This window comes from Aethalodelphis obliquidens, unplaced genomic scaffold, assembly GCF_003676395.1.
Source record: "Aethalodelphis obliquidens isolate GAN/ISIS:26980383/991018 unplaced genomic scaffold, ASM367639v1 scaffold6, whole genome shotgun sequence".
Lineage (NCBI taxonomy): Eukaryota > Metazoa > Chordata > Mammalia > Artiodactyla > Delphinidae > Aethalodelphis > Aethalodelphis obliquidens.
The window spans coordinates 71,679,029-71,703,907 of NW_020837950.1; the positions used below are offsets into that span (position 1 = coordinate 71,679,029).

The window sequence follows — 24,879 nt, forward strand, 5'->3', positions numbered from 1 at the left end:
GCCGGGCTTCCGGACTTTTCTTAAAGCTCCCCAGGCGCTTTGAATGCGAAAGCAGGGTTAAGAAGCTTTAGACTAAATGATGTATCTGATTCCTTCCAGTTCCAGCTTACAGTCCTGTCCCCTTCCGAGAGCCGCTTACCCAGCCAAAGCGCTAGCCACCTTCCTCCTCCCTGTTCCACGGGTGGCTTAGTTGCTGCTGAGCTGAGGAGGAACAGAGGATGTTGCCCTGCTTTGTTATCTCCGTTGCGCCCCCTCTTGTCTGAAATTCCTTTGCTCACTTGTTCTGTGAATATACGCGTGGTGCATCATCTGTCCCCCTCCACACCACGTGCGCGCTTGAGAGCTCGGACCTTGCTGGTCTTTTTATCCTGTTTTCCCAGGGCCTGTCACTTAGAGGTGTGAGTACGTATTTGTTGAATGAATGTCTCATGGTGGGATAACAAGAATGCATGGTTATGCTGGCGTGTGTTTTTGGTTTTTGTTTTTCTTTTTAACTCCATGAACAATTTGTTAGAAGGATTTTTAAATTGGCCTAACGTTTTCCTCGCACACCCCTGTCTGGCTGGTGCTGAACGTGTCTGCTTTTAGTGACTTCATAAAATCCCCAAAGGGCTGTAGACCTAATTGATCTGACTTTTCATTGAAAAATGAAACAAGAATGTATGTTTCGTAACTGTGTCTTAATGAAATTTCCCCCCCTTTCCCTCTTTTCCCTTCTCCATTCAAAATGATTAAGAATGTTATACAAATGCCAAGGGAGAGAATGGTATAGAAGAATATCCAGATGTTAAAGAAATGCCCAGTAATGAAGAGCGTCTGTTAGATTTTAATAGGGTAAGTGGACTGTCCTCCTCCTTATTACTAACTTACAAACGGCCACCACAACCCCCAAAGTCCGGGAGTCCTGTGACTGCCTCTCCCTGTCACCAAGCTCTGTGGGTGTGGCCTTCCTCGTCCGCGGCCCTTTGGTCTGCATCGCCGCCCACTTACTGCCAAGGCTTCCCTCTCTCCCTGCAGTCTGTCCGTCACTCTGCCGCCAGAGGGAGTTTCTCCATGCGAATCTGACCCTGTCACTCCCCTTAAACTCCTTGGGTGGGCGCCCTCTTCCCCATCAAAGTGTGGTGCTCATTCCTGCCCCCCAGCTGACTGCACTTTCTGCTCGCCCGCCTCCCACCCCGCCTGTGAGCCCCTGGGGCAGGGACAGGGCCTGTGCCTCGCCCGGGTAGGCAGGCAGGTGAATGAGTCGAAGGGAGCTTCCTTGGCTTCTCAGTGTGATTGTCATTGTCAGTTGAAGTCTCGTGAGAAATTGCTCCCAGAGCGCCTTGTGGTCTTGGTGTCCGTGGACCTGTCAGACCGAGCACATCGAGGCAGACGTTTGGGGGCGTCCCCCAGCATCTCTCCATCTCCGTGGATGTCCCACCCCCCAGCGTCAGTCCCCAGACCCAGAACTCGTTCTTCGTTCCTCCTTCTCTCACCTACACACGCGGTCCGTGTGCGCGTCCTGACCACCCACCTCTCAGCCGGCTCCATCGTTCGCGCTTCCTCCGCGCCACCGCCCCCTGCGGACCTCTGCCGTGGGCTTCGCCGTGGGCTTCGCCTTGGCCTTCCTGCTTCCGCCTTCCCCTCCCCAGTCTTCTCCCCACACCGTGAGGCAGGACAGCCTCGCGAGGGTTACTTCGTTTAGTCTCACAGCCACCCCGGGAGGTAGGTGCTGTTGTTTTGCGGAAGAGAAAACTAAAGGCCCGTAACGATTCGGAACGTGTATCCACACAGCCACAGCCCAAGTGCAGACCTGAGCCATGACCCTCAGCCCTGAGTCCGACTCCCACTGCCGACCGCCATGGCCTTTCGCCCTCGCGCACTCGCTGCCGGGCCGTGTGTGTTTGCCCTCGCCTGCCTCTCTGATCCTGCGTCCTCTGCTCCCCCCTCAGGCGTGTGGTGGTCTTTCCGTCCTCCTTCCTCGGGGGCTCTCAACCAGGGACAGTACTGCCATCTGGAAATGGGGGTGGGCGGGTGCTTGGGGGATTTTGCTAGTCACTGTGGCTGGGTGACTAGGGAGGCATTGCTCGTCACCTGGGGGAGGGGGAAGAATTACTAGTCACTGTGGCGGGGAGGATGATGTTGCTAATTACTGTGCAGGGACGCATCACCAGCTATTATGACTGGGGAGGGACTACCACTTGCACTTGGTGTCCTGAGGGCCAGAGATGCTAACCATCTTGTGGGTGGGGGAGAGTCCCACACAGCCAAAAGTATCCCCCAAAGGTACCATATACCTACGGACCCCCAACTCAGAAGCACAGCCCCGAAGTCCCAAGCCAGCTCTGGCTGTTTCTGTGGTACCGCTTGCTTCTCGGCCGCGGGCGAGGATGCCCCGCCGCTCCTATCTGGAGAGCCCGGCAGCCACTTCCCCCAGCTGGTCAGCGCAGCAGGAAGCTGGGAAGCTGTGCTGGTCGGTCTGCTTGCTGTCCTCTCCCCTGGAACAGGAGCCCCAGCAGGGCAAGGCCGTGCCGTCCTCCCGTGGAGTCCCCGCTCAGAGACTCGTTTCCATCCAGCCCTGACATCGGCAGCCTTTTGTCCAAGGGGTTGAACATGGAGAATTAGGGCTTGGGATCGTGTATAGATCAGGGAGGAAAGCTTGTTTGCTTTGCTTTCAAACAGGAAAACTTCAGATTTTTGTAACTCTCCACTGGAAAACATCAACGATTTGTTTCTTAATCTCTGCATATATAGAGTGTCTCACATAGCCCTTTTGAAAAAATAACTGGCTTTTGACCTGTTGACAGTTGTTCCTTTCATCTTAGGTGTCTTCTGTTTATGAAGCAAGGTGCACAGGAGAGAGAAATTCTGGAGCAAAAGCAAACGGCTTCCGCAGAAAGATGTACTCCAGTGCCAGCTCTGCCTCGGAGGACACGGGCTCGGAAGGTGGCGGCGCGTGGGTGGAGCCCAGCGAGGAGGCGCTCTTTTCCCGAACTCATCTCTAAACCTGCAGAGTGTAGTACAAATTATTTTTAAAAATTGATATGTGAGCGAAAAGTACCCTTTTGTGAGGCCTGTTCATCTAAAACAACAACTTAGCTTTCTAAGGTTTCTTCTTCAATTAACTGGTTCAGATCAGTAATTATCTTTCTCTTCTTGCTTATTTTAGAGTTGAGGACAGCTATCCTGTTGAAGATTTTTTTTTTCAAGCTGTTAAATTCTTGGCTATTTGAAATAGACTAGATGTGTTGTCATACCAAGAATGGGTGTGCATGTGCTCGTCTTAGAAGCATCACTGCCTTTTGCATCTTCACTGCAGTTACCTTCCTTCCAGCTGCAGTCACATCACTATCACCTTATTAGCATCGCAGTGTCAGCAACCACTTCCGCTATTCAGAGACTTTAGCTTTGGAACATTTAGGCTTTGTCCTCCAAGAACTGGGATATGAATACTTACCCTGCAGTGGATCAGTGCCTTTCTTGAAGGCAAGAGGGCAGCATGGGTGGCTCATCCCCGGTCTTCGTTCAGTAAAATCTCATGTACGTTTAACGTAGGACCCACAAGGGTGTGCTTTTTAGAGACTTACAAAATACTGTGTTTTCTCTCTTAGGATGTTCCCCCTAGAGTATCATGGACAATACCATGGTTTGTGACTTGCTTGTCACCTGAGGCAGCCAAGGCTTTGAGGTACGGGGTAGCGTTGGAGGCCAAGCGGGGTGAGAGCGCACCCCCGACCTGCTCTTAACGCTGCAGTTACATTTTCCGCAGGCACCGCTCAGGGTTATTTGCGGTGCGTCTGACAATACTCGATGAGGACCTTAGTTGCAGATGAGATTTTTCTGGTGACCGATACTGAATCGCAGCCCCCAGAACTTGAGACTGTACACGTCTGGCACGCAGTAAAGGCCATCCCAGCGCCCCAGAGAGACCTTGGCTGCTGCAGCGGGCTGCTCCTGTGGCTGTGACTTAGTGTAGCTTAGATCTCCTTTTGTGTTGGAGAGAATGTTCTGGGCAAGTTCTGTGTGTGGCGGGTCGGAGGGTAGAGTACTGATTTCTCCCATACCTGTGTGATTGCTTCATGGGACCCGCTTTCCCGTGTCACTCGGGAACCCAGGGGTCAGTCCCTCTCATCCAGTCCCGTCCGTTTGTGACGGTTGCTTCCTTGAGCTTTCACGCTGCCATGCAACAGGCTGAAGTTAGAAGGAGCAACATTTGCAAAACCTAAACGTTTAAAATTGTTTTTCTTTTTTAACCAACTCATTGTTTTTTTAAAAACAAAAAACAATGTGTGACATCAGTTTAGCATGTCTAACATCAGGAAGTCTAATATGGGTGAGACAGCTTCACCACTATTTTGGCGGGCAGTAAACACATAATTTACTAGCTGGGAGCTGAACTGGCTGAGAAATACATCATTTGCTTCGAGCGTTGGGTTTTGTTGCCTTTTTCTTATTGATGACACAGACAGCTCCACCCAGGGCTGTGGAGTCGCCCCGGCGCGGTCTGTCCTCACTGTGGGAACCGGATGGGCCGTCGGGTCTGGTCTCGCCACACGTCAGGGTTTGTTTTTATACAGCACATCTTTGACACTTTAAAGTGGGTTTGTGTGTGTGTGCGTGTGTGCGCGTGTAAGGTTTTATGTTGCTGTTATTTATTTACAGACTTTATAAGGTTATATGTATTTTTCTTTCTTCCAGAGCTTCCTAAAAATTGATTAGCATCTGCACTGAAATATAATTTAACAGCAAAGGCAAAAAAGAATTGGAAGTTGTAAATTCCTAAAATCACTACAGTGACGATCATCCTAGAAATCGTTGCTTATGTAGCCGAGACCAAATAAATATATTTCAGACACAACCTTTAGCTCAGTTGATTTCCGGACAGCTGCTTTTTATCACGAAAGGGCTCCAGGTGGTCAAGGCGCAGCCTTCCCTACACGCCAGTGGGAAGACATTGCACCTTCCACGGGGGAATGGGAATGGATTATAAGCGGGCAAGGGGATTAACAGATTATGTATTTATTTGTTTTCATAGCTAAGTGGCTGAAGCCCAGAGGCTTTCAGCGACAGAGCTGAAAGTATGGTTTTCAGTTTTGTAAATGGATGATCACAAAGAAAAAGCATTTTTTAAAAAGTTGGCAAAACGCTGAAACGCACTGTGGTATGAAGCGCATTGCATATCCGTAGCACTGAAGTATCAGTTTTCCATTCCTGGGCTCTTTTTTTCCCCCGTGGTTGTATTGTTCTGATTTCACGTACACCAGAGTAACTGGTTTTTTGTTTTCTTGTGGAGTTAACACCAAATAAAAAATTTAAAAAACAGTTGGTTGTCTTTATTTATCATAGCAAAGATTCTTTTATAAAGAACCCCAGCCTCCTCTTAATTATGTGTGCCAAGGTCACATCATTCCAGAAGAAGGTTATTCAGCTCTTCCTATAGGCGTTGCAGAGAGTGCTGGTGTCTGCTTTGCTGGAGAAGAAAATGGGTGGGGCCTGCTGAGAAAAGAGTCCACACCCCCCCCATCCCCACCCCTAGGAACTACTGCCTGAACCTTGCAAAGAACACACCATTTTTGTCTTGTGGTGGTAGACAAAGCTTAATCTTTCTGTTCTGAAGAAAAAAAATATTCCATGTATGTATATTAACATGATCACTGTACACTGTAAGAAAGAAATCAATGTATTATTAAAGAAGTATACAGGAATATTCATCTGTACCTCCATCACCCTGAGAGGGTAGCTTCTAACATTTGTGCAAAACACCATTCTAGACAGCTGAATGTATATATGGATATATATATAGAGAGAGAGAGAAATTTACATTAAAGGGTTGTACTATACCTGCTCTTCTGTGACTTCAGAAATAGGTTTTTTTCTCAGACATCTTTTCATGTCAGTAATGATAGATCTGTGTCATTTTTATAGCTGTATGATTCTATTATATGAATTTAACAGGTTCCTTGTGGATCAGTTTTTTTTTTTTGGCTGCGCTGGGTCTTCGTTGCTGCGCAGGGGCTTTTCTGTAGTTGTGGCGAGCGGGGGCTACTCTTCGTTGCAGTGTGCGGGCTTTTTGTTGCAGTGGCTTCTCTTGTTGTGGAGTGCGGGCTCTAGGCCTGTGGGCTTCAGTAGTTGAGGCACGTGGCCCCTAGAGCACGTGGGCTTCAGTAGTTGCGGCATGTGGGCTCAGTAGTTGTGGCTCACGGGCTCTAGGTCACAGGCTCAGTAGTTGTGGCACACGGGCTTAGTTGCTCCATGGCATGTGGGATCTTCCCTGACTGGGGATCGAACCCGTGTCCCCCGCACTGGCAGGCGGATTCTTAACCACTGCGCCACCAGGGAAGTCCATGGATCAACATTTAGAATGTTCCTTTCGTGTTTGTTCAGTATTCTAAGTAGCATTTCTGTGGATGTCCTTAAACATGGGTCTCCTTGGACGATGGCTGCGGAAGGGCAGTTCCAGCCCGTGGGATGCCTGCTGCTGGTGCTGTGGTGTCGCCCACGTCACACTGACACAAGGTCCTTTAGACCTGTGCATGAGCTTAGACATCCTTTCTTTTCTTTTTTTTTTTTTTTTTTTGACTTTTAAAAATAGTTTATTTCAAAATAATTATGGATTCACAGGAAATTTCAAAGATAGTACAGAGAGGGCTCATGAACCCTTCAGTGTTTACCCCATGTCTACATCTTCTAGAACTATTGTACAATATCGAACTCAGGAAATATGTGTTGATGAGATATGTATGTATAATTCTGTGTCATTTTATCACATGTATAAATTCATGTACAGCTGCCCACCCTTACCGTGGATTTACTTTCCAGGGTTTCAGTTACCCACGGTCAACCTCAGAAAGCTTAGACCTCCTTTTTTGCAACCATCCTTAAGCTGAGCACTTGCCTCTCGTCAGCACGGAGGAGAGGTGGGTTTCTACAGGAGGATTCGAATTGTGTTCTACCCATCTCTTTTTTCTGGTTTCTGGGATGTGTAGGCACGTTTTTAAAATGCCTTCTCCATCTTAAGAGTGAAAAAATATTCTCCCGCGTTAGGTAGAGCAAATCTCTGGAGCGTGCATCTTGCAGACAAGGACCAAAGCTGAAGGAGTCAGCTTCACTTTTCCCAGCTAGCTGAGCGGCTGCCTCAGCACCGTTGTCTGTGAAATCCTTCCCCAACCCGACTGGAGGTGACATCTGTAAAGGGAACCCCAGGGCTGAGTACCTAAAGCAGTGCCTCGTGCCCAGCAAGCCCCCGAGCGTTCTCTCGTGGCTGAGCAGCGGGTGGGCGCCGTCCCGGGATGCGTCTGCATCCTCCCTGGCTGAACTGGCCGAACTACGTCTTCCTTGGTCTGGCCGCGGCGCCCAGCTGGGCGGTGTGGTGGCAGCCGGCCGCCCTGCCGGAGGCACTGAGGCAGGGCCGGAGGCTGGCGGGGCGGCCCCGTGTGCGGGCGCGACAGGAGACGTCACAGGAGCGTGCCCTCCGCTGCCGCGTCCAGGACCTCTCCCGTCCGCCAGCTCCTTGCACGGGTGTGCGCCTCGTGGCCACGGCGACCATTGGCCCCACCTGTCGTCGTGGCTCTTTGAAGACCTGCGAGCGTAACTGCTTCACAAGTGCCCTCACCCGCAGAAGCAGGGTGGGGTGTCGAGCTGGACTGAAACGGGGCTGCCCTGTGCACCGCAGCTGGAGGCGGGGCCCTGGCCTGTTACTGTCCCCAGGAGCCGTGGTGTCACAGCCGAGTGAACAGCGAAGGGAGGGGCGTGAAGGCCCCTGCTTAGATGTCCCTGAGGTGCCGGCCTTGCCCTTTCTGCCACTGCAGACGCCGTCCCGGCGGCCCTGGGCCCGTGGGTGAAGTGACTGTGACCAGGCCTGGGAGGCTGGCGGCTGCACAGCGGTCGAGGAGCAGGAGGGCCCCGCCCCCGTTTCCCTCGGGAGCAGCTGGTGGACGGCCTCCCAGGCTGGGCTGTTGCCAGCACGGAGACCAGCACCCGAGCCTCTGCTTCGGAGCCCGCCGCTGGCCTTTCGTCGCTGGCGGGTAGTTGACAGCATTTTTCGGGGACAGTTCCCTCAGTGAACTGACAGCAGCTCCTGACACGTGGGCGGGGTCGGCGTCACCAGTACCAGACGAGCAAGTGCCGGGAGTTCTCGCAGACAGTGTTCGGTGTTCATTCTCAACGCCGTGGGGTAGGTACAACTGGCCCCCTTTACGGCTGAGAAAGCATCCACGGGGGGAGGGTAACCACCCGCCTAGGTCTCACGCCTCGTGAACGGTGGAGCCCATCCCAAAGCCTCCATCTGGCCAAAATGCCACTTGGAAAGGGGGCTTGGGGGGGGGGGAGGGGAGGTGTTGAGCAGCCGCCTCTGCCCCTCCGTCTCTTTCTAGTCCTCGTGAGTTACGTAATCGTAAGGGCGTCATCTCCAGGAGTCCAGACTGAGACAGGATGCCGGGGTGGGGGGGGGGGGTGACTCCTGGCTCTGCCACCCGCTGGCCGTGCGCTCCTGGGCGAGTGTCCACGCCCCGGTGTCCTCGGCTGTCAGTGGAGATCACGACAGGACCTCTTGTCAGGGTTGGCTGTAAAGATGAAACAGCGCAGCCGCACGGGCTAGAGTGAGCGTCAAGACCCCTCCCGGAAGCCGCCGTGCCCAGCCCTGTGGCTCAGGAAGATCACAGCTTCTGCAGGCTGCCCCTCGCTTCCTCCCCTCCCCTCCCTCCAGCCAGTGGCAGCAAAGCCCTGGGCTCAGGGTCAGGCCCTGCAGAGGCCTGTGGCCCTGGGCGCTCACCGCGGTCACGTGGCCATCAGGTGGCCTGCTCAGTCCTACCCGGTCACTCTCACGAGATCACACTGTCCCTCCTGGTGGGGGCCGGGGCCGCAGCAGAACCAAGTGTGCCCATCGGAGTGGAGCCAGGGTGGCAAGAGGGCCCTGACCCTGCGGCAAAGCAGCAGCTGGGACCCGGCCAACACTTGTCTCCCTGGGGGACAGGCACGTGGCCGGCTGCAGCTCACACTGGGCTGGCCACTTCATGTCACAGTCCAGGGGACCCAGAGCTGGGGAGGCCTGTGTGGGAGGGACAGAGGAGGCCTCACCCTCTGGCCTGCCATCCCAACAGGCCCTGGCTCCCCTGAACCCCAGCCTCGGTCGCAGAGGGGGACTGGGGAGGGGGCAGAGGAGGGCACGCTGACCGCTGGGCCTCTCAAAGGAAGAGGCCGGCCTACCTGAGCAGGGCCCCTTCCTCCCCGCTGCTTTTTTTTCTTTTTTTTTTTTTTTGGTACACGGACCTCTCACTGCTGTGGCCTCTCCCGTTGCGGAGCACAGGCTCCGGACGCGCAGGCTCAGCGGCCATGGCTCACGGGCCCAGCCGCTCCGCGGCATGTGGGATCCTCCCGGACCGGGGCACGAACCCGTGTCTCCTGCATCGGCAGGCGGACTCTCAACCACTGCGCCACCAGGGAAGCCCCTTCCCCGCTTCTTGTTGCCCACCTGAGGAGGTGCGAAGTGACCTCGGCCAGCCGTGTGACCCTGAGCTTGTCACTCTCCGCCAACTGGTGAAGGGCAGGTAAAGCTGCCTCCCCTCCCCTCCCCTCGCACGCATGCGCTTCTCTCTGTCCCCGAGCCAGTGCGCGCCGGGGCTGGGACGGGTGGAGGAGACCAGGCCCGCGTCAGGAGCTCCTGCTCTGACCCGCCGCCGTGGCCAGAGCAGACCTGCCACGGGCCCGCCCCCTCCGTTCCCTCGCTCGGGAAGTCCAGGGGCCCGGCCAGGAGCACCGCCAGCCGGGGTGAGCAGGCCTGGGCTGTCACTCCCAGGTCGGGCCACCTACCGTCGTGTGGCCTCCGTGCTCCCGCGCCCCTGCCCCTGCACCGTCAGACCCTCGGCAGAGGGAAGAGCCCCCGGAGGAGCCTGGGCTGACTGCAGCACCGCGGGCTCGGGGTCCCCTCGAGGACACACGGAGGCCTGGGGGCCGCAGGCCGCGAGCCCCAGGGCGACAGCTGGGAGGCCAGCTTCAGGGCGCTTCCTCCCTTTACCGAAGAGGGACCCTGGACCCTGTGCCGAAAACCCCAGGCTCACTGAGGGCCTCGAGCACATCCTGGCCCCTCTGGGCCTGACTCTCAGCTCTTCTCCTCCCAGCCCCGGGGGCACCTCCTGTGGTCCTACTCAGGGCCCAATTCCTGCCGGTCACAGATGTCAGGTGTGACCACGGCGTCCTCCCACACACCAGAAGCTGCGAGCCAGCGATGGGCAGCAGCCCCCTCCGCGGCTCCCCCTCTGGGCTCACGTGCGCCCCCGGCGTCCCTGTAGCCTGCAGCGATCGCTCGCAGACCCCAGGACTACTCAGAGGGGTTGGGGACCCTTCGGGAGGCACACTCACAGTGGTGGGCCCTGGCTCTTAGCAGCAGTGCTGCACTGCTCTGGTCACCACCCCTCACACTCACCTGGGCCTGTCTCCGTGCCCCAGCCTTGGGAGCCTGAAATTGCATGGCACTCAGTCCCGCTGGCAGCCCCACCTCCCCCCAGTAAGGCCCTACCGGGGGTGCTGGGTGAGCCTGGCCTCTCTGCCAGCAGCTGTTGGTAGGGTCTCAGGTGGTCTCCTGGGACCCTCACTTCCCCAGGCCCACTCCCCCACTGGGCATCCCCCTCCTGAGCTTGGGAGGAAGTGGGGAGACCTGAGCCTCTGGGTCATGTCCTCATGCTGAACTCGGGTCCCCCGCTCAGAAACGCTTCTCCCAGGCTTGGTGCCATTGTGCTGGGAGGGTGTTTTGTTACCTGGACGAGGTTGGAGAACAGTGGAGCCTTGGAGTCTACACCTTGACCTTACTGAGCCGTCACGTGGAAGTAGGGACAGCAGTTTGGGGCCTTTTGGGGGCCAGCGTGTCTTCATGTTGGCATTAAGCTACTAATTGGGAAGAAAAGGAGGTCTCTGGGCCTTGGTCGCAAAAAATAGGGTTTGGAAACATTCATTCATTCAACAAACACATGTTAAGAGCCTACTAATGTGCCAGGCCCTCAACCTGATGTTGGTATGAATCTTTTTTTTTTTAACATCTTTATTGGAGTATAATTGCTTTACAATGGTGTGTTAGTTTCTGCTTTATAACAATGGTATGAATTTTATTTTTCTAAGTCAGTAAACCTCCCTCAGCCCTAGCTGTCTGGTGATAAAGATACCACAATTTCCTCTTTCGTCTCTCGTCGATAAACTTCGGAGGGTCTCTGCAGCCTGCCTGAGCTCTGGCCCTCTGAAGTTTTCAGCAGTTTGAAGGAAAGCGGTGAAGCCCCCCGAGCCCAGGCAGCCCCCTTCCTTAGAAGGCTGGCTCTTCTTATCTTGCCCCCAGATAGCCCCACCTCACTCAGGGGCCTCGGAAGTCAGCAGGCCAGGGGTGCAGGGTGACGCATGCGGGGCCCAGCTCTGTCCCGAACAGCTGGGTGGCCTTTGCAAGGCCACGTGATATCCCTGGCAGGGCAGGGGGAGGAAGGCGGTGCAGTCGTCAGTTTCACACACTCCAAGGGCATACATGCAGCCCTTCCTGTGGAATGAGTTACCCATTTCATCTGGAAGAAACATACTGGGGTCCGTTTCCACCCCGTCACTCTGCAGATTGGCCGTGAACAGCGTGGTTTCCTTCCTGGCAGTGAGCGCTCTCCAGTGCGCTGCAGATGACAGAAAGCACAGGAGACCAAGGCCCGCCACGGGGAGCTCTGACGGCGTGTGGAGTGGAGCTCTCCGCCACACTTTCTGGGGCCCACCTTTTCCCAGCCCCGGGGAGGTGGCTGCCTGGGGCCACCTGGAAGAAGCCCGGGCCGAGGCCGTCCTGCACGGCTCCTCATGAGCTCCGGCCCCCTTTGGCAAGCAAGCCGGTCACCCTCTCCAAGCCTCGGTTTTCTCATGTGAAAGCTGAAAAGGTGAAACCCACTCCCCACTGTTAAAAGCAATAACGTGCCTGCACACATGGGTGCTGGACAGGGGTTAACCGCCTCCTTAGTGCCCACCGAGAGCAGCTGGTCAAGCCATAGCAGAAGTCTCCTGTTAGTGTATCAGAATCCGAGTTCGGTGTCCCAGTTGGGTTTGGCTGGGGTGGGGACAGTGATGTGGGAAAAGATGGGGAGACAGATGTGGGAGGGGCTTGAGAGGGTTTGGGTCTCCTTCTGGAGGTGGCAGGAGGCCTGAAGGGGTGTGAGCCGGGCCACCCTTTGTGTCATGGGTGAGCTGTGGTCTCTGAGGTTGGGGAGGGATGCTAGAAACAGCTGATGCACAGCAGAGAACCCTTTAGAACTTTTGTAGCTCTTAAAAGAAGATCACAGGGCCTTTCCTCCCTTCTCTGCAGCTGCATGAGCTCAGCATCCTCCAGTGAATGGAGCTCTGGGCGGCGGCCCTGCCCAGGCCTGGCCTGCTTCTCCTTTTGAGCTGTGGGGTCTTGTGCCCCTTCCCTTCTCTGATCTCGGCCTCCTTGTCTGGAGAAAATCATCAGAAGATTATCGATAAATGGGGAGATTGGGATTGACTTAGACACACTACTATGTATAAAATAGATAACTAATAAGAACCTACGGTATAGGGCTTCCCTGGGGGCACAGTGGTTAAGAATCGCCTGCCAGTGCAGGGGACACGGGTTCGAGCTCTGGTCCGGGAAGATCCCACATGCCGCGGAGCAGCTAAGCCCGTGTGCCACAACTACTGAGCCTGCGCTCTAGAGCCCGCGAGCCACAACTACTGAGCCCACGTGCCACAACTACTGAAGCCCATGTGCCTAGAGCCCGTGCTCCGCAACAAGAGAAGCCACTGCAATGAGAAGCCCGTGCACCGCAACCAAGAGTAGCCCCCGCTCGGCGCAACTGGAGAAAGCCCGCGTGCAGAAACAAAGACCCAACGCAGCCAAAAAAAAGGTAATAATTAATTAATTACTTTTTAAAAAAACCTACTGTGTAGCACAGGGAACTCTAGTTGATACTCTGTAATGACTTATATGGGAAAAAAATCTAAACAAGAGTGGATATATGTATATGTATAACTGATTCACTTTGCTGTACAGCAGAAACTAACACAACACTGTATATTAACTATACTCCAGTAAAAATCAATTTAAAAAAAAAGAGGAAGATTATTGGACCCGCCTCCAGCATAGCTGTGAGTTTGGTTATTCGATCCTGATGGGAAAGCCCTTTGTAAACAGTATGTGAGAAAGTATTAAAGTCATAATTGCATTACACTAAAAAAAAAAAATAGGTCTCACCATCCCGCAACCCGAATGGTTGATCTAGACCATGATTATGAATGGCTGCGGAATCATCAGGTGATGTGCTGACAGCACCGGGACCCCCTAGTCCAAGGCGATGTTGCTAAGAGTGGGATAAGCTGTCCACTCCTGATGGGACATGTAGGAAGTACACATGCGTGGATGCTGGGAGTGACCCCTAGATACAGACCACTCTACTGGTCCCACTCCCATCCCCAGCGCAGTGCCTCCTAAGGGACTCTCTTCAGAGGATACTGCAAAATGTTCCTTGGGGGCAAAACTGAGGACCGCTGCTTGGGATGAAACTGAGTTTATAGGAAATACTGGGGCTAGAGGAGCTTGTTCAACACCACCACAAATGTACAGTCCTCTAAATCCATAATTCAGAAAATTCTACAAGACAAATAACGCAATGTCATCAAATATATCGCGTAGGAAAAACAAACCAAGGGAGAACTATTTCAGACTAAAAGAGACGTAATGACCCATCTACCAAGTGCAGTGTGTTGCTTTTGGAACCTGATTTAGAACCTTAATTCCCCGACCAGGGATCGAACCCGTGCCCCCTGCAGTGGAAGCGCAGAGTTCTAACCATTGGACTGCCAGGGAATTTCCCAGAACCTGATTTGAACAAACTATAAGAAGACATTTTTAGAGATAATTGGGGAATTATAAAACACTGAGGAATTATTGTTAATTTTATAGGTATCTGACGATATTATGATTATGCCTCAAAAAAAAAAAAAAAACCTTACTACTAAAGATGTGCATGGAACAAGCTGAAGTATTTTCATGGGTTCTGATATATCTGAGATACACTCTAAGTGAATCCAGGAAAAATAAAAACAACAAGAATATGGGGTGGTGACAGGAAGAGCAGAATATAACCAGTGTTGAGATGGGTACCTAGGGGATCACTGTACGGTTCACTGTGTATATGTTTGAAATTTTCCACAATAAAAATGGCTCTCGGGCTTCCCTGGTGGCGCAGTGGGCTTCTTCTGCTTCCCTTGGTAGCCCGCTTCTCGGGCTTCCCTTGGTAGCCGCTGTCTACCAAGCACCTGCCGCCCCGCCGGCTACACCACTCCACATTCACTGCTGCACTCGGCTTCACACTGTCCCACGGGGGAGGGAACGCGTTTTAAGCTCTATTTCAGAGACGAGGAAGGTGCAGCTCACAGAGGCGGCTTGCACCGAATAAGCAGCAGAGAAGGTAGTCCGTAGGGAAAGAAGACAAAGGGGACGTCTGAGTGGCTCACATGCCAGTGGCTCTCTCTGGAAGGGAGGGTGGCAGGCACCGTGTATTTTCTTCTGTGGACTCATCTGCATTCACCAAATTTTCCACGGTGGCTATTACTCTCACATGGAGCTAAAGTAAAAGTTTGAAAAAAATAAAATATCATTTTACACGTCTCTATAAACTGAGAAGAGATTGTTTCTGAATCATTTCTTGGTCCTAGCTTTTACCCCATGACCTGGCACGCACGAGATAATTTGGTAAATATTTTAGTAATGATAAAAGATCCTTTTTTTTTTTTTAACCTGTAGAAAGTACCTAGGGTAAAAATCACACCACCAGCCAGTTAACGAACAGGAACCCAAACTACCTGGGCCCTCGCCCCTTCGAGGGCCACTCAGGGTCTCTGCGAAGATGCTTTATATCTTCTGCAAACGGAAGGCCAGACTTTCCCTCTAATATCTTTATTTTTATTTTTATTTTATTTTATTTTATTTTGTGATACGTGGGCCTCTCACTGTTGCAGCCCCTCCCGTTGCGGAGCACAGGCTCTGGACGCGCAGGCTCAGCGGCCATGGTTCACGGACCCAGCCGCTCTGAGGCATGTGGGATCTTCCCGGACCGGGGCATGAACCCGCGTCCCCTGCATCGGCAGGCGGACTCTCAACCACTGCGCCACCAGGGAAGCCCTAATATCTTTTTTTTTTTTTTTTTTTTTTTTTTTTTGCTGCACTGCATGGCACGCAGGATCTTACTTCAACAACCAGGGATCGAACATACGCCCCCTGCAGTGGAAACTCAGTCTTAACCACTGGACCGCCAGGGAAGTCCCTTCCTCTAATATGGAAAACACATAAAAATGCAAGTGCTAATCCCTGTACATCTAAAATCATCCTTGTGAAATTCTAGCTTGTCTCACTCCACACACACGTTAGAGCTCTGTCTGTGCCACACACTCCGTGCCTTGGGTAAACCGCACACCTCCTGATGTGCCCATTTCACAGATGAGGAGACTGAAGTTCAGGCATGTTAAATATGCCGCCCCATTGTCACACTGGGATGGGGTGCCGACCCCAGTCTCCTGGCTTGGGTCTCTTTCCTGACCCCACGTGGTCTCTCTGCATAGGCCTCTGGAGGGGCTCAGGGCGGCTTCTTGGGCCCCTCCTATGTCTCCAATGTAGACATCTGCCGGGAGCCTCGATGGGGCGCTGAGGGAGGCTCTGTGTCTCCCAGAACGTGGGCCCGGCTCAGGGCTCCCTGGCACACCCCCGCTCACCTCCTCTAGGTGGTGCTACGCCTGCCCCTTCCACGCAGAACCCCACCTGCCACTGCAGCCCCGCCTCTCCCCAGGCATGCACCTCCCCACGGGCTCCCAAGAGCCCAGGGAGGTGGCGACGGTCATCCGCATTTTACAGATGAGGAAACCGAGGCTCAGAGAAGGGCAAAGTCAAGACAAGCCAGTGCCAGACGGGTGTCTCCAACCGCCGCCATGTGCTGGGGGAGCAGAGGCGGGCAGAGCAGGGCGGCCCGGCCCTGCATGTCAAGGGCAGTGAGAGGGTGCGAGGCAGTGTGGACCCGAGTGTGCGGATCGCTCTTTCTGGAAGCTCGGCTGCGCAGGTTTGGCAAGAGGTAGCGGCAGCTGGGAGCAGGCCTCGGAAGAGGTTTGTCTCCTTCCGGGACAGGAGGCAGCTGAGCCTTGCATGGGCCCAGGGGAGGAGCTGGAGTTGGGGACTGGCCCTGCATGCGAAGAGGCCCCCAGGGAAGGCGCCCGGAGCCTGGTGGACCCTGGGGGAGTGACCAGCTTTTTCTTTCTCGCCCCTGAAGCCCAAACCCAGCTCTGCTCAGCGCCCCTGGGCAGCCCCAGGCCCATCTTTTCTGGACGTCCTACCCAGGGAGTGGTTGTGCTTGTTGGGTGAAGCCTGGATCTCCCTGGAGGGCTGGGCCCACTGGGATTGGGAATGCCTGGAGGGGGGACCCTGATGCCTGAAACAGCCATCCTCAAACCGTCCTGAGCACTTCCTGTGTGCCAGGGTTAGGCTCACAGCCTAATGGGGAGGCAGGTGGACAGATAATTCTAGAGGCCACTGACCAGGACCTGAGGCTATGTCAAGAGGGCCCAGAGAGGGATCTCCAGGAGAAACCAGAGGCCAGGGTGCTCGGCCTGGTCTCCCTGCGGCTCCAGACAGCACACCTCACCTGTGGCTCTTGGCCGATATCTTGGCCCATTTTAGAGTTTAGGGGCAGCTCTTCCCCCAAGCCCAGCCCCACCCCCGCAGGGCAGGAGGAGGGCTGGACCATCAGGCGGGTGTTGACGCTGAGCGCGTCCCAGGCCAGGCTGCGTGGGGTTGGGAGACCCCTAATCCGGCGGCTGCCACCCCCTTGGAGAATCTGGTTCACCTGCCGCGTGCCCAGCACGGAGGGCCACGGGGATGAGCAAGGGGCTCCCGGGCCTCTCAGGAGGGCGTGGCCAGCTCTGCCAGGTGTGGGAGCTGGGGGTGGCACGTGGCCAAGGGGACCAGGGTTGTGATGGCTGGAGAAGGCAGGAGGGGGTCCAGGCAGAAGGAACAGGACAAGCAAAGGCGGGCTCTGTGCAGCCAGGATTGTGACGTGTCTGGAAAACGCCAGTCTGGATGGGAAGGGGGCGGCGAGGCTGCAAGGTTAGGCTGGGGCCGGATCTGGGAGGGGGTCCTGGAGAGATCGGGGCTGGTGGCCTGGTGGCTGTAGGGGGGTGGGTGCAAATGAAGAGGCAGCAGTTTGGAGGTGGATCCGCCCCTCTCTGTCTACTTGTCACCCTGGCTGCTACGCTGCTCCTCTCGGGCCCACACACCCTCACCTTCACCTCTGCAGGCCTGTCCTTAGGAAGTCCCCCCGCCCAGATTCAAACAAGAACAAAAGCCTTGCAGCCACCTGTCTCCCAGCCATGAGCTCACCCTCCGTGGGAGGGAGTGGGCAGCCAGTGCTCAGAGAATCAGCGCCACCCGGCAGAATCTCAAGGCTTTTCCTGGAGACTTCTGAGACCTTGACGGGCAGAGGTGGACCTCGTTCAGGCGCACCGGGTATCAGCTGGGCATCGGAGCCTGGTGCAGAGAGGGTGCCTACAGTATCTGGGGGTTGGGGGTGGAGTGGCAGCGGGAGGGAAGGTTTCCTGATGGGTGACACTTGGTGTGGGGGGAGGAAGGTCAGCCGGCCTGGGGCTTGTGTGAGGCCCCTCAGGGCAGAGACCCAGGGGTGGGCAGGCTGAGGCCTGCTCCCTCCCCAAAGAGGAGGGGCGGCTGCTCTGGAGGGGGAAGGGCAAGGAGCCGCCAGGGGTGTTTTTGTGAGAGCTAAGAACATCCTCCACTCCAGGTGCAGGGCGGAGGAAGGACAGTGTCTGGACTGGGTGCTGGGACATTTAGGAAGCCAACTTCTGTAGCCAGGAGAGAGCTGGGCCCAACTCCGTGTGTGTGTGTGTCTCAGGAGCTGTTGGTTGGTGGGTGGATGAGTTAGGAGAAAATAGGGGCTGAGGTTTGGCAAGAAGAGGAACATGGAGTGCACCCAAGAAGGTTCCTCTAAGGTGGGCTTAGGATGGAGGAGCAAAGGGAAAGGTTGAAGTCACTAGGTCAGGGCGGGTAGATGCGTCAGGAAGACAGACAACACGTATTAAACCCCTCCCCCACCTGAGGTATGTGGGACACCCCTTCCTCTGAAAGAGGAAACCGAGGCTCAGAGAGGTTAAGTAACTTGCCCAAAGTCACACAGTAAACACCAGAGCTGGGATTCCAGCCCAGATCTGCCTGACGTGAAAGCTCATGTTCTCTACTATCGTCAACTGCTTCTCAGGGGCTGGAAAAAAATGGGGTCTCTTGTGGAGGGGCAGTGGGGAAGCAGGGGTGGGGAGAGTGTGGCATGGGCAGGGCCTCACCCCAGGTGTCCCGTCTGTCACCACCAAACAAGCACCACGCTGTATGCTACCTGGAGCCAGACGGCCTGGTTGCCAATCCTGCCTGTGTCCTTCGCAGCTATGGGGCCGTGGGCACGGAACGTTCCCCCGCGTGAGCCTCAGTTCTTCTCGGCAACACGGGCGACTGCGAGGACGAAGACGGTAGACACACACTGCGCAGGGCTCAGGCAGGCTATGCTCTTCCCCTCTCCTCCGTGTGGGCCCTGACTACCCGCTGGGGACCTGGGGACTGCACAGAGACCAGACAAGATGGTAAGGCATCTGGGAGGTGGCCCAGGGGCTGCTGGAGCCCTGCACGGCCTCGGGTGGGAGTTGGGTAAGAGTCGGGGATGCTGTTCCGAGGGTCAGAGCACCTGGGGTACCATTCTGAGCCACACACCAGAGGGGACTAGGAAGTAGAGGAGAAGGGAATCCCAGGAGGTCCAGGCCGAGGGCAGAGCAGGTGCAAAGGGGAGGACTTGACAGAGTTCGAGGTGCTTCCGGGGAGCCTCACGCGTGGAAGGGGCGGGAGAGTTTCCCGCAGTGGATGATCGGACGTGAGAAGCACCTGCATCCCCTGCCACCTCTGCCCTCTGCACCCATCTCACGTGGCTTCCACGTGAGACCTGATCCCGCAGCTTCTAAATCGGGTTTCGCTTTCTGAGGGTGGCAGCTGCAGAAGGCAACGGGGCGATGCCTTTAAAAAACAAGGCTATTTGGAAAATTCCACTGTGGTGTGCTGTAACGCAGAGCCCCACCCCCACGTGCTTTCTGTGGTTTCTTAGTACCTAGAGCCTTAAGGCCTCCAGCCCTGGGCTCCTCTTAAGCATCAGTGAGCCGCAAGCCACAGGGGGTCCCCTGCACCACACCTCCCCCCCCCCACGCCACCCACCATCGCCAGGTCGTGCATTCCATACTTTGCAGGGTCTGTTGGTTTCATTATAACTTACTTCCTCCAAGCAATTACTTGGGATGCTCTGAGAATTAGTGACCTCTGATTTGGGCACCAGACCCCACTGGTTCAAGTGTCCCCAGTAAAATGGGGCAACAATACAGCATCCTGGGGCTGCTGGGGCAGCTAGAGACGCTGTTACAGACGGTAGAACACACAGACCGTAGTCACAGGGCTCTGTGGTCAGCACTCCCGTCACAGCAAGTGTGTTTGGCTGTGCATTCATTACCTAACCCCCTGGAGCACGCGTGTTCCCACTGACAAAATGGTGACAGGACTTGTCGCGCTTTGATGAGAAGGGACAGGGAGCAGAGCCCTCATCCGACGGCCTCAGGTTACTGTGCCTCTTGAATCTTGTCGGTTACCCATCAGTCAGCATCTTAACACATCTCATTATAAATAGAATAATATTTAAATATTATTATAAATAGAATAATAGTAATATTACTATTATAATATAGTAATAATAATATAATAATAATATTATTACATTATAAATAGAATAATAATATTCCAGGGGAATTCCCTGACGGCCAGTGGCTAGGACTCTGCGCTTCCACTGCAGGGGGCATGGGTTCGACCCCTGGTCAGGGAACTAAGATCCCACAAGCCACGTGGCGTGGCCAAAAAAAAAAAAATTATAAATAGAGCATTCGTTTGTTGCGGGAAATCTAAAAGTTTCAAAATACATAATCAGAAGGTAATCATGTGTGTTCTGATATCATCTGAGTGTTTCTACCCGTTTGTTTCTGTGGATGACATTCCATATTCTATGATTATGTTTTATTTAAAATTCAGTATCATTCTTACAACTTATGCATTTCCTCTTTGCTATAATAAACTACCTGAAGATTTTTTTATTTTATTTTTTAAAATTAATTAATTAATTAAATTTTGGCTGCATTGGGTCTTTGTTGCTGCGTGTGGGTTTTCTCTAGTTGCGGCGAGCAGGGGCTACTCTTCCTTGAGGTGTGCGGGCTTCTCATTGTGGTGGCTTCTCTTGTTGTGGAGCACCGGCTCTAGGCGCGTGGGTTTCAGTAATTGTGGCACGTGGGCTCAGTAGTTGTGGCTCGCGGGCTCTAGAGCACGGGCTCAGTAGTTGTGGCGCACGGGCTTAGCTGCTCCGCGGTATGTGGGATCTTCCCGGACCAGGGTTCAAACCCGTGTTCCCTGCATTGGCAGGCGGATTCTTAACCACTGCGCCACCAGGGAAGCCCTAAAGATTTTTTAAATGGCTGCATAGAAGTCCCTCCAGTTAGTTAAGCTTCCTCCATGATTGGACGTCCACATCATATCCATTTCACTGTTGTAAGTAGCACTGCAGTGAGCATACTTTTACAACAGTCTTTGCCTGACTTTGGGGGTATTTTTTTTTTAATAAGGACAGCTCCCTTCAAGTGCACTATTAGATGAAAAGGATTCAGTGTGTTATAATTTTCTCTTTTGCTGGAGCCATGCCTTCTCCCTTTTATAAATGTGCTGTAATACTTCTAGGAGTTCCACCTCCCTGAATTCACTGATTTTCACCTCTGCAGGTAAGAAACAGGTAACTGCCCTTGTTAAAACTGAGTAGAATACGAGTTGATGGTCTGGTTGTGAGGGTCTGATGCTGCTTCTTTGCCGCAAACTGCAGAGGTTCGTGGTGACTACTCTGGTTGTTATGACACTTTTCCGTCTCCGTGTCTCTGGCCATCTTCTCTGGGCCTGAGGTTGCTGGAAGGCTTACCTCCAGCTACCTGGGCTACTTTTGACTTTGTTTTTTTTTCCTCCTCTTGATCAATTTTCAGAAGCAACAAGGCAAACCCAAGTTCCAGGCTTTGTGTCCTAAAAACGAGAACGTTCATCTCCACAGTGAATTCCTTTATTCCAAGGAATGAAGACAGAAAAGATGGGCTTTCCTGGATTTCTGAAAGCCCTTGGGCCAGCGGAAAGCTCCTTGGAAATATATGATGGTTGCTCAATCTGCCTCTGCCTGGTGGGGACGGCCCGCTGACACTCACAAGTGAAGTGTGACCACCGCCGCCAGTACTTTCATTCCCACCCTGGGCCCCCGGTGGCCCTGAACAGAAGCTGGGGGCAAGGAGGGTGGGAGGGAGGATGGCGAGTGGGCGGGAGCTTTTGGACAGTGGGGGGCAAGCTGTGAGGGCCAAGCTGAGCGGCCTCACCTCACCGCGCCTGCTTCCCCACCTGTAAAGCAGGAGTCAACATGCCAGTAGGTGTGGTGATGGGGTGAAACAGCCAGCACAGCATGGGGCACCTGGGAGGGCTCACGCGAGTGCAGGTATGACAAAGGTTTATTCACGCAGTCAACAAATATTTAAGGAGCTCACATTCCCGGGGCTGGGGAAGAGTCGGGGGCAAAATATGCATTTGGGAGGCTAGAACCCCACATCTCCCGAGAAGAGGTGCACAGGGGCTTGGTGGGGCAGAGCCTGCTGGCCAGGGTCCTGTGCCCACCCCCTTCCCCACCTGACCTCGGGCCCCTCCCCACGTCTGTCTCTGGGCCTCACTTTCCCCACTGAATAATGAGAGGGGTGGGCTTGAGGACTCTAGAGGGTCCCGCCAGCTCCGACACCCTGCTGGTGACCCTTCTGGGGTCTGCCCCTGGTGAGTTCCTATTGTCCTGGTGAGGGGATGTGAGTGCATTTGCGAGGTGCCACGTCTGTCTGCCCCTCGAGACGGGGGCTCCGTGGGCGCAGGAACTGTGGGCTATTAGTCACTCTGCTGTTCCCGCCCAGGGCGCCGGCACACAGTGGGCTCAGGGCTGCCTTCCATGGGACTCGGTCACCCTGGGAAGGGCTTCCCACTCCTGCTTGGTGAGCTTGGGGAAGGCTCACAGGTCAGGCTTGAAGAAGTCCCTCCGTGGGGTCCCTGGAGAATCTTAGCATCTCTCCTCACCTTGGCGGGTTGACTTTCTCTACATTATATTGCTAGGAAGAGCTCCCTCAAATATGCCAGAAACTGACAAAACCAGACAGCTGGGTTTTTTCTTTTCTTTTTTGGTCGTGCCGTGTGGCTTGTGGGATCTCAGTTCCCGGACCAGGGATTGAACCCCAGGCCCTCGGCAGTGAAAGCGCGGAGTCCTAACCACTGGACCACCAGGGAATTCCCCAGACAGTTGTTTTACATTTAATCCTCACACAGTTCGGGAGGCGGAGATGCTCAGAGCCTTGTTGAGATGGGGAAAGTTGGGGAAGGGAAGGGAGGGAAGGTTTCAGGGCTGATCCAGGCCAGGCCACCACCCACCAGTCCTGTGCCTGGAACTGAGGTGAGGCAGCTGCAGGCCTGGTGCTTCTCTACATCAAGCGGCAGCTTTACAGCCCCCAAAGGAGCGACCAGGTGAGAATCAGTTTGGGACCCTGGCGGTTAGGTCTGCACAGGGGAGCCGGGATGGCTTCCCCCAGGCAGGCAGCAGTGAGCCAGCAGAGGGGGACACGGCACTGACCACCCTGATACAGTTCTCATCTCCATATCAGAGACGGGGGCTGGGAGGTGCTGAGGTTCTGAGAGGTGACGTGAGTGCCCACTGCCACGCAGCTAATCTTGTTCACTGTATTTTTAATTTTGTTAGGCTGAAGTTGCAATGAGGATTCATCTAGAACACTCCTGGGTGCTGATGACAAGGGGTAAGAAATAGGTCAAATCACACTGAGGGTGTTAAGTGACAGATGGGCTCCAGTGGGGAGCTCTGGGCTGCGGCAGGGGGAGGGGCGGGAGCCAGGGAGGCAGCAGGGTGGTGAGAGGGTGAGGAGAAGGCAGACAGAGGGCGCCAAATGCAAACCCACGGACCACAAACTTCCTCGGTTCTGGATGTAGAACAATGGTTCCTGTCATTGTGGGGTTTTAAAACCCTAAGACTGACAATGAGGGCTCCAAGGGATTTGGGGAGTCGCAAAGAACACCGTAAATGCAGATTTATTAATCTGATGTATTAAATTGCTAATTAAGTCAGGCCTGAAGCAAGTCTGTACTTTCCTGTTTCCTTAAAATAAGCTCAGGGGGGCACACTGGGGGGGCGGGGCTTGAAAGAGACCTGCTATTAGTTTTCCTTAAGACATCCAGAAATGTAAGCATTTATAAAGCCTCCATTATGCTCTAAGCATAACAGAAGCACTGTGAAGGGTGTTAGTGTATTCTATTAACACATTTCCTTTGTAAAGTTCTCATCCCTCCTGCTATCATAATAGGCGCTAAGAGTTATTAGAGCCACGACCCAGGCAGGAGAAACAAGTCAGGGGCTCTTCGGCCCAACGCTAATGACCACAGCCCAAATTAATCTTCCATTGCATGCTTCCAGACGCTGTGATGGAGAGATCACCCTTCCTGTCCCCGACGGCCCTGCTAGATGTAGCTGGCTGTCTCTCTGAGGTTTCCTCTGTGGTAGCTCTGGCCGTGACAGCCCTCAGGGGTCCTGGTTGGCAGGAGCCAATCCTAGCTTGGAACCCAGGCCTTCCAGCTCCCAACCACTGGAGTCTTTCCTCTTGCCTTGATGCCCTCAGAACATAATCTTTCAGGCTCAGGGAACATACCAATAAACAAGATAAGCCCGGTTTGGCTCAGGGAGCCTACATTCTAGGAGGGGGATGAGGTAGGGGTCAACAACGAGCGAACAAGACCTTTCTTATTCAGGGCCTTCCATGATGCTGGAAGGCGGTCTGGGGCGGGGCATCTGGTTTCTGACCCCTCTCAGCTACTGACCAGCCGTGAACCTTGGGTAAGTGACTTCATCTCCCACTCTGTACGACGGTTTTGATCACAGACCTTGTCTCTGGAGGTTCTGCAATATTGACAGGAAGTAATGCACATGAACGCTAGGCCAGCGGCTCCTAAACTTGTCTGCACATTACACAGCTTCCCAAACTGTACCTTACCTCCAGAGACTGATTCAGTTGGCCTGGGGCGTGGCCTGGGCTTTGAAATTTTCAAAGATCCCCAGGAGATGCTGAAGTGCAGACAAGTCTGGGGAGGCACGGCGCTATGCATTGCGTAACCGCTCGATAAAAGACAACTAACAGAAAAGCCCGTTCTACAGATTAAGAGACCAAGGCCCGGCAGGGAAGACCTCAAAGCGACCTTCCCGAGGCTGTACGTCCCGGGCCCGAGCTCGGATCTTGCCCACCTGGTCTCTCGCAGGCGGCCAGGTGGGGTCCGGGCTCTTCCTCCCCCGCACACCTGCTCGGGGGCAGGGGCGCCCATCGATGCGCTCCGCTGCTCGGCTCCCCACGCCTGGTCGCTGCCCGCTCGTGCCCCTTCCCCCTCCCGGGCGCTTCCCACTTCCAAGATGGCCGCGGGTGGAGCCGACCAGGTAAGGAAGCCCCTGATGGGTGTTCACGGGGGGTCTTAGGGCATGAAAATCCCCTCAGGCCTCCCCACAGGCTCCTCTTGCCCTTCGGGAGAGAAAAGGTCCGGCAACGCCGCTCCGAAGCCCGTGGCGGGCGGGCGAGCGGGCCGGAGGAGGGGCAGCAGGACGAGCGTCGAGCTCGAGGAGCGGCGGCAGCCCGGCTGGGCGCGGCAGCCCGGGCGGAAGAGCAGCCTGCGCAGGCAGGGGGCGGGGCGGGGCGAGGGCGCGCGGG

At 54.5% G+C, this 24,879-nt stretch overlaps 2 protein-coding genes and 1 long non-coding RNA gene across 7 annotated transcripts in view; 2 read left to right on the plus strand and 1 right to left on the minus strand.

Moving 5' to 3' along the window:
* The window catches only part of KIAA0232 (KIAA0232 ortholog), a 91,831-nt gene extending 86,530 nt beyond the window's left edge, over positions 1 to 5,301 (plus strand). For 2 of the 4 annotated variants that reach the window (XM_027103758.1, XM_027103761.1), the window contains 2 exons: positions 737 to 834; positions 2,805 to 5,301. In XM_027103758.1, coding sequence (XP_026959559.1) covers positions 737 to 834; positions 2,805 to 2,984 — 278 coding nt within the window. In that variant the 3' untranslated portion in view covers positions 2,985 to 5,301. The remainder of the gene's footprint in view (positions 1 to 736; positions 835 to 2,804) is intronic. The other 2 variants (XR_003432301.1, XM_027103760.1) reach the window with 1 other exon arrangement.
* A 5,787-nt stretch (positions 5,302 to 11,088) lies between these two features.
* LOC113619137 (uncharacterized) lies at positions 11,089 to 24,537 on the minus strand. Of its 2 annotated transcripts, none has more exons than XR_003432303.1 (3): positions 24,426 to 24,537; positions 18,387 to 18,604; positions 11,089 to 11,615 (listed from the first exon to the last, which is right to left on the minus strand). It is a non-coding gene; the product is annotated as an uncharacterized LOC113619137 (long non-coding RNA). The 2 variants fall into 2 exon arrangements; XR_003432302.1 differs by lacking the exon at positions 11,089 to 11,615 and adding an exon at positions 14,410 to 14,567.
* TBC1D14 (TBC1 domain family member 14) overlaps positions 24,503 to 24,879 on the plus strand; it is a 103,953-nt gene continuing 103,576 nt past the window's right edge. The window contains exon 1 of the mRNA XM_027103767.1: positions 24,503 to 24,611. The gene's annotated coding sequence lies outside the window, so the exon portion shown is untranslated. The remainder of the gene's footprint in view (positions 24,612 to 24,879) is intronic.